The sequence below is a fragment of the Arachis duranensis genome, chromosome 2 (assembly GCF_000817695.3).
Source record: "Arachis duranensis cultivar V14167 chromosome 2, aradu.V14167.gnm2.J7QH, whole genome shotgun sequence".
In the NCBI taxonomy this organism is placed as follows: domain Eukaryota; kingdom Viridiplantae; phylum Streptophyta; class Magnoliopsida; order Fabales; family Fabaceae; genus Arachis; species Arachis duranensis.
Genome location: NC_029773.3, coordinates 70,194,049 through 70,206,051, shown reverse-complemented (window position 1 = coordinate 70,206,051; position 12,003 = coordinate 70,194,049). Strand labels below are relative to the sequence as shown.

General features: G+C 33.0%; 1 protein-coding gene across 2 annotated transcripts; it reads right to left on the bottom strand.

Annotated features, from left to right (window-relative positions):
* Positions 1 to 2,606: 2,606 nt before the first annotated feature.
* Positions 2,607 to 6,744, bottom strand: LOC107474825 (single-stranded DNA-binding protein, mitochondrial). 2 transcript variants are annotated; one of them, XM_016094460.3, is made up of 7 exons: positions 6,438 to 6,744; positions 5,134 to 5,213; positions 4,444 to 4,652; positions 3,766 to 3,974; positions 3,584 to 3,684; positions 3,008 to 3,067; positions 2,607 to 2,909 (listed from the first exon to the last, which is right to left on the bottom strand). In XM_016094460.3, exons 2-7 carry the CDS (start codon positions 5,198 to 5,200, stop codon positions 2,893 to 2,895), a joined length of 663 nt encoding a protein of 220 aa, XP_015949946.1. In that variant the 5' UTR covers positions 5,201 to 5,213; positions 6,438 to 6,744; the 3' UTR covers positions 2,607 to 2,892. The 2 variants fall into 2 exon arrangements, with proteins under 2 accessions (XP_015949946.1, XP_015949947.1); XM_016094461.3 differs by having other exon boundaries at positions 4,444 to 4,649; positions 6,438 to 6,725.
* Positions 6,745 to 12,003: the final 5,259 nt, after the last annotated feature.

Sequence of the window (12,003 nt, the reverse complement as noted above, 5' to 3'; positions counted from 1 at the left end):
TTATCCGCTCATCAATCTGCGTCGTCGACGATAACTCTACTTTAGCAACGCCTCTGCTCCATGAGGACTCTGCATCGCCTCTGCTCAGCGAAGCTGATGACGACTCTGTTCCGTAGTCGGCCACCTTGCAATAAGTTGGATATTTCTGACTTTCTATTAATTGAGAATATATGTTCTGATTTTTGTTTGATGAAATTGCTATGAGATTAAGTTTTGAATTCTGTTAATGTGAAATTGGGTTTAGGTTTAGGATTTGGATTCTCTTAATGTGAAATTGGGTTTAGATTTGGATTCTGTTAATTGATAAATTTGGGTGTAGAGTTAGATTTTGTTGTTGTGAAACTAAATTTAGGGTTTTGATTCTTACTGTAAAATTGAAAGATTGGACTATAATACTGAGTTCATTGGGATGTCATTGTTCACTAAACTTTTGATCCTTTTATTTTTTTTCTTATTCGTTTCCTCTACACCCGTGGATATTTGTGGATATCTGAATATATGGCGGGTACGGGATCCCCGTTACCCATTACGGGGACGGAACAGGGACGGGGAGGGTTTTTGGGGTTGGGGGCGGGGGCATATTCCCGCTTCCATGGGGACCCGTTGCCATCCCTAGCTCTGTATATGAGAAATTATTCATCAAATATTGATAAGCATTATAATTTGCCATATTAGGGTTATGATTGGCTGGTATACCCACTGGAGGATATTCTATAGGAGGTGTAGGATTATACAAGAGGTTGTTCCTTGTCGTGGTTGTACCTCCTATATCTCCCATGTTGGGATTCTCCAATGGTGGAGAATAATTTAGAGGCAATTTGTATGGAAGCCATACTTCATATCGAGGCCATGTACTGGGTACAGTCGAAGAAACTCCTTCTGCGATAACAAGGTTCGCCGTTCGACTTGATGGGCTAGCATCTGCCTCTTGGCCTCTTGTGTTTTCACCAGTGTCATTATCCGACGTATCCATCGAAAAAGAGGCTCTATCAGTTATTATTAACTTGCTACTGGATAATCGCATGCAAATTTTGATACGTTACTTAACCCAGTATCCCACTAAGCATGCCAATTTGTTTCACTTGATTTTTGGTAACCTCGGCAGGGTTTCTCGACAGGGTGTCAAATCAAGCTTGTATCAAGATCTCAAATATTGGGGAGCAGATACGACTCCTTTGAAAAAGAGTGGGCTCGATTCGAAAATTATTTAGCGTTCATGTCAAAATATTTGAGATGCTTGAATTGTGACAAATAATAAAGAATTGCAATAAAATAGATAAAACTTTAAAATTGCAATTGAAAGCAAGCAAAATTCTTAAAGAACCGAAGTAAAAATAAAATGCGTAAAGCAAATAAATGAAAAGAAACAGAAAAAGAAAATAAAAGAAAAAGCAAATAAAAGTGGACTTTCAACACTCATGTGCACTTGTGCTCTATGGTCTTCCGTTGCGTTGCTGGGACTGAAAATTTTGGCAGAGGCTATCTGTGATGCTCTAGTGTTTTCGAAGAAGTCCTAGAACTATTTTGAGTTTCTACTATTTATAGGCCATGGAGATGGTCTTGCCATGAAACATGTTATCCACTATCTTACTTCCTCCTTTTTCTCAACCATGACCTTGCCTTGACTATGAAGAATCTTGACCTCCAAGTTTCTTCAGCTTGCTCCTCAAATTTCACACTCATGTCCTCCACTTGACTTGAAGGTCGAGTAGCAAACCTTGCTGCTTAAAAAAAGGTAATAACTATCTTTTGACTTTGACGCTCTTTGCACCATCTTTCTTCTATTTCAGCTTTCCGTTTTTGTTTATGTAGTCGAAATCATTGACAATCGAAACACCCTCTTGTCCATAAAAATCCATTTTTTGTACCAACATAAATATATAATGTTTAATGCCGACTTGATATAAATCACAATGAGATGGATCAAATATAGTTTAGGTTTAAATATGAAAGTTATACAAATGATAGAAACTTTACGTACGTCAAGTGAGTCGAGTGATTTATAAAAAAAAATATAAAAATAAGTCAGCTCAAGTTTAATATATTTATTGTATTGCTTTTTCAAATTAAATTATGATGTATGTAGAACCTCACTAACGAGTTACACCCATATTTTATATCATTCCCAGCAGCACCAAAAGTGACTACGCACAATTTCAATACAACAGCCGTTTTGCTCCACCGTGATATTTTGACTAGTGCATGATTATAAGCTGGTCTTTTATATTAGGCCTTGTTTTCTGAAAATGAGTAAATATGTAATTTCGATCGCAGTATGTTCCTAGCATCTATTTACTCCTTAAATGAATTTTAAAATCAAAAGATCCTTGGGAAATTAAATTTAACATTGCATTAGCTTCTGAAAGTTTTTTAACATCAAATAACTTGAAAGTCAAGATATGTAGACAATGAATGATGTAAATGACACCGTATCACATACATCTTTTTAAGAACTAAATTGCATATTCACTCTCAAAATTTGGTCTCCCATTCTAATTATCCGGATATGAGTGACACATAACAGATGAAATAGAGCTTTCATAGACTAAATAAAACATTCACAGATAAACTTTTCGGGGTAAGGAGAGATTCTAATTACACACGTGTAGACGTTAAGTCTTACTTGATTAGTATCATTCATATTCATGTTTACATGATTTGTTATAGGGGGAAAAAACTGTTCTTCTGCACTTTCCCATATATTAAAAGAATATGGGAAACTGAAATCCAGAACGCTGAAAGATAAAATAATAATGAACAAGGCTAAGCATTCTTTATATTGTTCATTAAAAATGCTGCTACTCACTACAGAGATGTGATTCTTACAAAGCACGTGCTTTCCATTCCATAAATAACATTTTCACCAAAATCTTTCCACTTTCCAGGTTTCTGCTAAAACAACCCTTCTCCTGCCAGCATGAATTGATTATGGCGTCAGACCAACGAAATGCAAATCAATGACAAAAAGTACAGACCGGAATATTGAACTATAGTTAAAAGGACTTACGCAATTCATCCAATGAATTTGTATCAATGCTCTCTCCTCCCTTTATGAGACGAAGTTTCCCTGGAGATAAAATAGAGGTAAAAGAACAGCCTGAGTTTGATAGGAGCTTGAGGGAAAAAATTAATAAAAATGAACATGAACACAAGGAACAATAACATTGAATGGCAGAATGCTTTCTTTTACCCATAAATTAACTAAATGATGAGTGAACCAAAATGCTCGTGATTGCTAGAATGAGAAAATTAACCGTAAATAAGCAATTAGCTTTCACTCATGATGATGAAACAAATCGTCTAAGATATGAGTTGGGTTAAATTTTGGATAAGCTATCCTTCTCCCGAGAAATTCCCCTCCTTTCTTTAATAAACATAAGCACTGTAGGTACTTTCTGAATGCCAGGAAGAGCCAGTGCACCCTATGGGGACCTAGCTTTCAGTCTTTCTTATCTAATCAACAGCATTTTATGTAAAATAAAAATAAAAATAAAAACATAAAAACATAAAAAAAAGGGAAAGGAAAAGAAAAAGATTAATGTACATGTGGGAGAACAATTGGGGAGAGAAAAGGTTGCCATACCATCACGACGTACACATATCTCAGGAATGCTTTTGACTTCACCATTGATGCTATCATTATAAACTCTAGTCTCAATGTCACCCTCAACATAAACTGAAGAGCTGCAATGATGCTTCAAACATGAGCCAGAAACATTTACACCAAAATTCAAGTATCCTCTTTTATGCATACTTGATGCTTACTTTTTAGAAAGTTGTTGTACTGCATAGGCCCCAAGGATGTGATTATGCACAGCAATGCGATGCCATTGAGCAGGTCTTGGCATATCCACTTCTCTCGTGATTCTCTGGTCAGACATTCCCCCAGTCCCAACCGTAAAGATCGTTACATTCTTCCCATTCCTCAATATCTTTTGTACAGGGACTTGGCCAACTTTTCCACATATTATTGCCTAATTCAAACCATTCTTGTGATCAAATATTTGTATACAAAGTGCAACAGGAAAACATATCATTGATTGTCATTTTAAAAGCTCAGGAAGAATGACAAATAAAAAAATGAATAAATAAAAAGAAACTATTCTAAGTTCTGGTAATTTTTCTTCGGCTTCAAAGACTCGATCTCCATTTAGTGAAGAACTCTCTTTAATTGGCTTCAGCACAATTATATTCAGAATCAATTCAATTTTTCATGCTTAAACATTACCAGCTTTAATAATACTTAAAAATTAATTCCCTCTTAAAACCTTGTATTGTGCATAATGAAAACTTTAATGCAATCATAGCATTTCAAAGGCATCAAGTATATAATATCTGTGGATTAGGTTTTCTGCAGATACCAAACCAAAATTCCATCTCTAGCAATGTCTATAGTAATAAATAACAACCATAAACAATTAAACAATGAGTACCATCGGATACCTTGTGCACTCCCCGAAATCCCCAACCCCTCTTTGGATCCACACCCTGCAGTTCTAGATCGGGCTTGCTACCAAGAAAATCATCAAATTCATCATCCAGTTCTTCGTTCTTTCGATCATCATTAACCCTATCATTTAAGCCCTCATCATTGTCACTTTCAGTTAACAATGTTGAGTACCACTGTGTTCCCGTCCTCGTCATTCCAACTGCTGAAAATTCAATGAATAAAAATTACAGTTAAACATAATCTCAGCAGCAAGCCAGTTTCCCCAGCGCATGTCGTCGAAATTCTCCTTTGAACAAACAAGATCAGCTCAAACATATTTAGTGGAAGTGCAACCTAAATAAGTCTGAGAAATCAAAACCAGGGATTAATTAAAAAAAATCTAAGTCTAATTAATAAAAAGAAGCATGTGAAAACATTTTAGTTCATCCATTGGCCAATAAGAAAACATATGGCTTTAATTGTTCATTCATGAGTCTACCTTAGTAATCTTAGTGACTTCAAAATAAGGTTACGGCATAAAATGAGTAAGTGTGTTCTAGTAACGAGAACAACAAAAACCTATTCAAAGAGGTTACACACTTAAAGTGAAATAATAATAATAATAATAATAATAATAATAATAATAATAATAATAATAATAATAATAATAGAAGAATGGGGGAAATGGGAAGTGTAACACACACCATGGGAAGAGGAGCTCAGAGAAGAGATACGAAGATGCTTCGCAAGTCTAACACCCAGCGAATTCATTTTCAGCAAAACCCTGCAAATAACAACAAAGAAGAAAAAGAAGAGGAGGTGGAGCAAGGGTTTAAACCATAGTTATCAGAACTGAACCGGTATTTGACCCGGTCATACAAGCGGGTCACATGTTCGGCCGGTGGGTCACTAATTTATCCGGTTGACCCGGTTATAATAAAATAAAAATGTAAAATTATAAAAATAAAATCAAAATCAAAAGTTAAAACTTAAAATGCATGTCTTTACAAACATATTAATAACAATCAAATATCAATTTTTAGACATAACTAATGATGCAAAAAGAGAATAAACTAATCACCAGTACAAAATACTTTCTCAATTTAAATGAAGAAGAGCAAGCAAAAGATAACACAGTCATTAAATCAAATCCAAGGAGTGATCTCAAAGCCAGCATCTATATTTTCATAGGACAAATTTGAAGCTTGACCAAGATTTCCTTCATTTTGATTTGCATCTATATCTACATTTGTGTATTTGTCACAAATCAATACCAAGAATAATTTCATAAAAGCAACTGAGTTGCGATGAAGACATGGGAACAACAACAGATTCATGGGAACAACAATTTGACTGAACAAACAGAGAGCATGAACAATTTTAAAATTCTAGCAAAAAACAACAAACAAAGAGCATGAGAACAACAATTTAACTGAACAATTTTATTCTGAGTTGCAAAGAGCATGAACCTCATTTTCAACAACAAGTTCAACTATGATCATTTTTAGCAACAAATGATTTAGCATAAAAAAAGCTGATTTACAGATTTACAGCAACAAAAAATTTAGCTAAGTAATTATTTCTGCAAGACAACAACAGATTCAAGCTACAAAAAATTTAGCTAAGTGATTTTTTTCAACAAGACAGCAACAGATTCAAGGTTCAGTGATGATGATCAGGAAACAATTCAACTCAGTGGTGATTTCAGCAACAACAAAAAATTAGCTCAGTGATATTTTCAGCAACCAAATCAAGTTGCAGAGATGAATTACAGCAACAAAATTGAGCAAGAAAGAACAGGGGAATTTGTTGGAACAAAAGATTTAGCTAAGTGATTATTTAAGCAAGACAACAATAAATTCAAGCTTCGGTGATGATAATCAGCAACAAATTCCACGCAGTGATGTTTTCCAGCAACAAAAAAATTTCCTCAGTGATACGTTCAGCAACAAATTCAACTTACAGCAATGAAATCGACACTGAAATAACAGGGACAAAGGAAGCTCACCTGCACAGGGACCGACGGTGAAGGAAGCTGATCGACTGAACTGACGGCGAAGCAAGAAGACGACGACCACCACCACCCGAATGCTTGAGTGCGAAGCGAGCGCAGGGAAGGCGGCGACTGAGTGCGAGACCGAGAGAGAAGTGAGAGACCGGAGACGAGAGGTAAGACTGTAACAGAGCTTGAGCTTGAGGGAGAGAGTGACGAGAAAGAGACAAGAGAAGAGAGACGTTGAGGGCTGGGGCTGGGTTGAGGTGATCACGTCAGATTAGGTTAGGGCATGACAGAGTGGGGGTCATGGAAACGACGCCATTTTCAATTTTGTTTTAAAAAAAATAGTATTTATCCAAATTGGTCCAAAAAATTTCTGAAAATAATTTGCTAACCAAAACTTTTCAATGATATTTAGCTAAAATTTTTCATAATTTACTTCATTTACATCACTTAATAACAGTATCTTACTCTTTTATCATTCTACTTATCATATTCTTATTAAAATGATATTAATTATAAAATCATATCTTTTGTATTAGACATTTTTGTAATTAATACTTAATATTCTTTTTTATAATTTGATTTTTATATATAAGAATACAATAATAATAATAATAATAATAATAATAATAATAATTAAGAATGGTAATTATAATATCAATTACATTAAATAATTGAAATTGATTCTTTGTCTGTTATGGTATTTATCATCAATTATTGTAGATATGAAACATGAAACCTACCCTAATATATACCTTATGTTAATTCAATTATGTTCATTCAAAAATCATAAAAATATCACCATTGCAAGCATAATAGTATATAAGCGAAGAAATTTTACAAAAATCGTCTTTCTTATTGTAATTTGTATGGCAATTGAATTCGACATTAATACAGTATATATGGCAAACGGTGCTGAAGAATTTGAATAACAGACAAACTCACCCGACAAAATTGTTGTCGTTAATCAATATCCGAGAATATAGAAAACTACACTAGCTCTTATGAGGTATGGTAATAACCTAGATTATTTTTTGTGTATTTTTTACGCACATTTATACCTATACTGTACTATTTAGTGAACTGTCAATTTTAGCACTTTAGTTATATACATAACATTTTTTATAATTATTTTTTTGCTATTTATGTAAATAAAAATAAATTTTTTTATTATTTTTGTTATATTTTTTAATTTTTAAAATATTTTTATCATGTTGATCTCTAAAATAAGAAATATTTTTTTTAGTATTTAAATTTTTTTTGGTAATTAGTATTTAAATTTTTTGAATACTTTTCGATAATTTGCTCATTATTTTTTTTTTGGTTAAATAGAAAAAAGAAACAAATAAGACAATAGAAAGAAAAGACTAAGCATTATAACTTATTAGTCTAAAATCCTGTCAATTATGGCCTTTTTGTTTATGCTGTTTTTTTTGTATATGTGGACGAAGGAAATAATATTTATTTAAATAAATATTTATGTTATTTTTGATATAATTAATCATGCTTTTAATTCCTTCTTCTTATGATTAATTAGTTATCAAATTATGAATTTTTTTATTTAAATTTGCTTAATAACAATAATTTTTTTAGAAAATTCAAAATAAATAAATATATAAAAATTATTTTATTATGACCAGCCCATTAATCCATAAAAAAACTATAAAATTTTTATATTGTCCTTTTAAAAGATTGGAACATTTTATTTTATTTATCGATAAATTTTTATTAAACAAGAAAAAATCAAAATAGACATATTGAGTTTTTATGTCTATATATAAATTATTAGTTCTATTGTTATTATTATTTCAACCACCAGCACAGTCATACAATGTTCGTTATATCGAGTATAATATTAATTGTATCTTTATTTATACTTACATTGTACTATTTAGTGAACTGCCAATTTTGGCACTTTATTTATATATATAATATTCGTGTAAAATTTATGCTTTATGCAATCAGTAAGTTCATATGAATAACATCTATAATTACACGAAATTAACATCCACGTTAACATACATAATGGCAAGAAATTAGCACCTAAAATTACAGTAGTGTGTTTTATTTGTTATACTCGATAGTGAAATTATCCACTTTTGTATAGTTAACTATTAGGTAAAGTTTTATTTGTTTTTTTCCTTTTTTTCAGGTCATGAACCAAGCTATTGGTGACGAGGAACTAGAGCCCGAGGAGGGAATGTGTTTCGGCACATTAGAAGATGCGCGTCACATTATTACCGATATGCGGCTAGGACTGGTTTTGTCGTCAAAATAAGAACCACCGGCTGGGAAACTAGAAACAGTCAGAGGGTGGTTGTTAATCAGGCTTTGCATTGTAATAGAGATGGGTACCGCACATCCCGTGTAAAGGTACCCAAGAGAAGAAAAATGGTAGCCTCAACAAACTACAAAGCCCATTGCTATTTGACATTAGATAAATGACAGGGCACTAGAGGATTTCTTGAGTAAAGATATCCCACTCACACCCGCTTAATCCGAAGCTATCTGGAATGTTCTCAGAAAAACGTCAGCTAAGTATGCATGTGAAGGACCTGATACAGTAAAACGACCAAGCTGGCATTAGACCGAGTAAGACGTACCAAGCACTAGCCAATGCCGCTAGTGGCCCTACCAACCTCACCTTTACAAAGAAGGATGTTAGAAATTACATTAGTTGTTACTTATGCATTTCCGGGGATGAGACGGATCCAAAAGAGTTACTTAGGCACTTCTCATGGATGAAGGAGCTCAATCCGAATTTTTTCTTTGAAATAGATGTGGACGAAAACCATAGCCTTAGAAATGTGTTTTGGGCCGATGCTCGGTGTAGAGCTGCATGGGAATATTTTGATGATGTCATGACGTTTGACATTACTTACAAGACTAATAGGTAACAAATTATTATTTTTTTGTTCGACTTAATTAGATTTTTTTCAGCTAAGGCATTTGGATTTTACACCTATCGTTACATGTTTTTATATTTCCATTGTTTAGGTACGACGTGTCGTTTGGGTCTTTCATAGGTGTCAACCACCATGGGATGTCTACGCTTTTTGGATGTGTAACACCCTAACCTTTAGCACGTCATGATCGTACCAAAAGTAAGGAGTTACTAACCTGTTCTCCTTATTTACTATTTAATATTGAGCCTTTAGGTCGATATCGCGTTTCAGTTTATAAGAAAATACCAGAAAATTATTTGTAGTAATTCAAATCACACAATTATTAATAATAATAAATGCTATACAAATGAATTCAATATAAAACTCAAATACAATACATATCCCTCTGGATAAAATAAAACTTAAAGCAACAAGGGCGAGGGAACTCTATAAAAATAACAGGAATCACAAGTAAATCTACTAGTCGTCTGCATCTTCTAACTGAATCTTCGAACCTTTGTCACTGAAAGGGTGGAAGATTTTGGGGTGAGAACAAACCACACGTTCTCAGTAGGGAATGGAATGCCGTAAAAGTAATGAATTTAATGCAAATAATTAACTTACTTAGTAAAACTATTTTGTTAACCCTTTGGAAATACTTTTATTTCTACTTTAGATAAATACTTACTTTTCTTTAAATTTCTAAACTCAAAACAAATTTTAAATATAAAACTAGTCACCTTTTTCGTCTCTCAGCCACATAGTTAATTCTCAGTCAAATGTCAAGTCGTAATCACTTTAATACACTCACAAACAAATAGTGCAAGCAAGAGATTCAATTCAATGTACAAGCAAGTCACAACAAGACAAACAATACAATCATAAAGTAATAAAACAAGCAAGCGCAATCAAATGCAAATGTGCAAACAACATGATGCATGTCTATCCCTAACGCAGGCCATGAGCTCATGTGTCGGTTGCCTACCCGCTCCCGACATTACCCGGGCACAAGTCCCAGATATGGCTTTTCAGATGCATCTGTGTGCTTATAAGTCGTACGGCTAGGCCGCATCAGTGTGACTTTCCAAATCAATAAGCGTACATCTGGAAAACAGTTCTCAGTGTGTGGGCGTCCCCACTTTACATTTGGCACTAAGGCCCAAACAATGTCACATCTGCTCTCCTGTGGCAGACGCTTCATTAATTAATATATTCCTTTAATCTTTGTTCTCTGCTCTCCTGTGGTAGAGATTCCTTTTCTTAAAAAAACAAACTCAAAACAACACTTAGAACAAAATCTCTCCTTACAAAATTGGATTTAAAACATTATGTTTTTCTTAATAAATCTTGTTTAAAAATAGAATACACCTTTTTCTCAACTAAATAAATCTCAAATAATTTAATTTTCCAAAACCAAATCTTTTAAAATAGCTTTTCAAATAAAACCTCAGATTTTTATAAAATTTCGGCAGCACTTCCCCTAAAACTCGGGGTTAGCCACCCTTTTTCGGGCCCCAACTGAACCATTTTCAACCTCTTTTAAATCGGGAAATCAAATACATATTCATCAAATTCAGTCACAAACACAACTCAAACTCATCATTCAGTCATTTCAAACAGTCATAAATTATTTACAAATACCCCCTAAACTTCTATGGCATTTCCATGGCATTCATGGTTTAAAAACAGTTAATTTCAAAACAAAATCTCCTACCTCCGTATGAAATCGTCTATGCCTCCTAAAACTCCAGTTAGCTGAATTCAAGGGAAAGAAGAGCTACGTCACCATCAGCTTCCACCAAACAAAAATGACGTCAACGTGTAGAAGAGAAAGATACGAACATTTTTATCGGATTAGATTTTTTATTAGAGTTATGGATCGAAAGAAATTGAAGCCGGAAATTGAGGAGTTTTCACGGGTTCTCTCTTCTCTCTCGGTCATTCCTTTCGGTGGTTAAAAAAGAAATGAATGAAGTATAACTATTGATTAATGAAAGCAAGGAAACATGAGTCATTTGTGTTTTATATATATAAAGGCAACGTGGCTTGATTCTAAATCTGTGTATACATGCATATAAGTTCTATTTTCTTTTCCTTGATTCCCTAAAGGCTTCAGCCAATTTATATGGAACTAAGGAACTTTACTTAATAATAATAATAAAAATAATAATAGCATATGATATGTATATATTCATATGGCTTTCCGCCAAATGAATGTAATGATACATATAATAATAATAACAATAGTAATAACTAAGGAAGTTTGTATAATAGTAATAACAGTAGTAATGATAATTGCGTATTAATAATAATAATAATAATAATAATAATAATAATAATTCTTTTATTTTATTTTTTTTAAAATATCTTATTATAATAATAAAAATAATTTAAAAATTTTAATAAATTTTAAATTTAAAGTATCATAAAATTTAATTTAATTATTTTTAGGAGAATAATTTTCTTTAAATAAAATAATATATCATTATCTAATTTTTTTTTTCAAAAATTCGGGGTGTTATAGGATGCGTATTATTGCGAAATGAAGACACTCGTACATTTCAATGGCTTTTTCGTACTTCGTTGAAGTGCATGAGAAAAGCCCCCATATGTGTTATAACGGATCAATCCCTGCAGATGCGTTCTGCATTAGAGACCACATTACCAAACACACGTCAGAGATGGTGCAT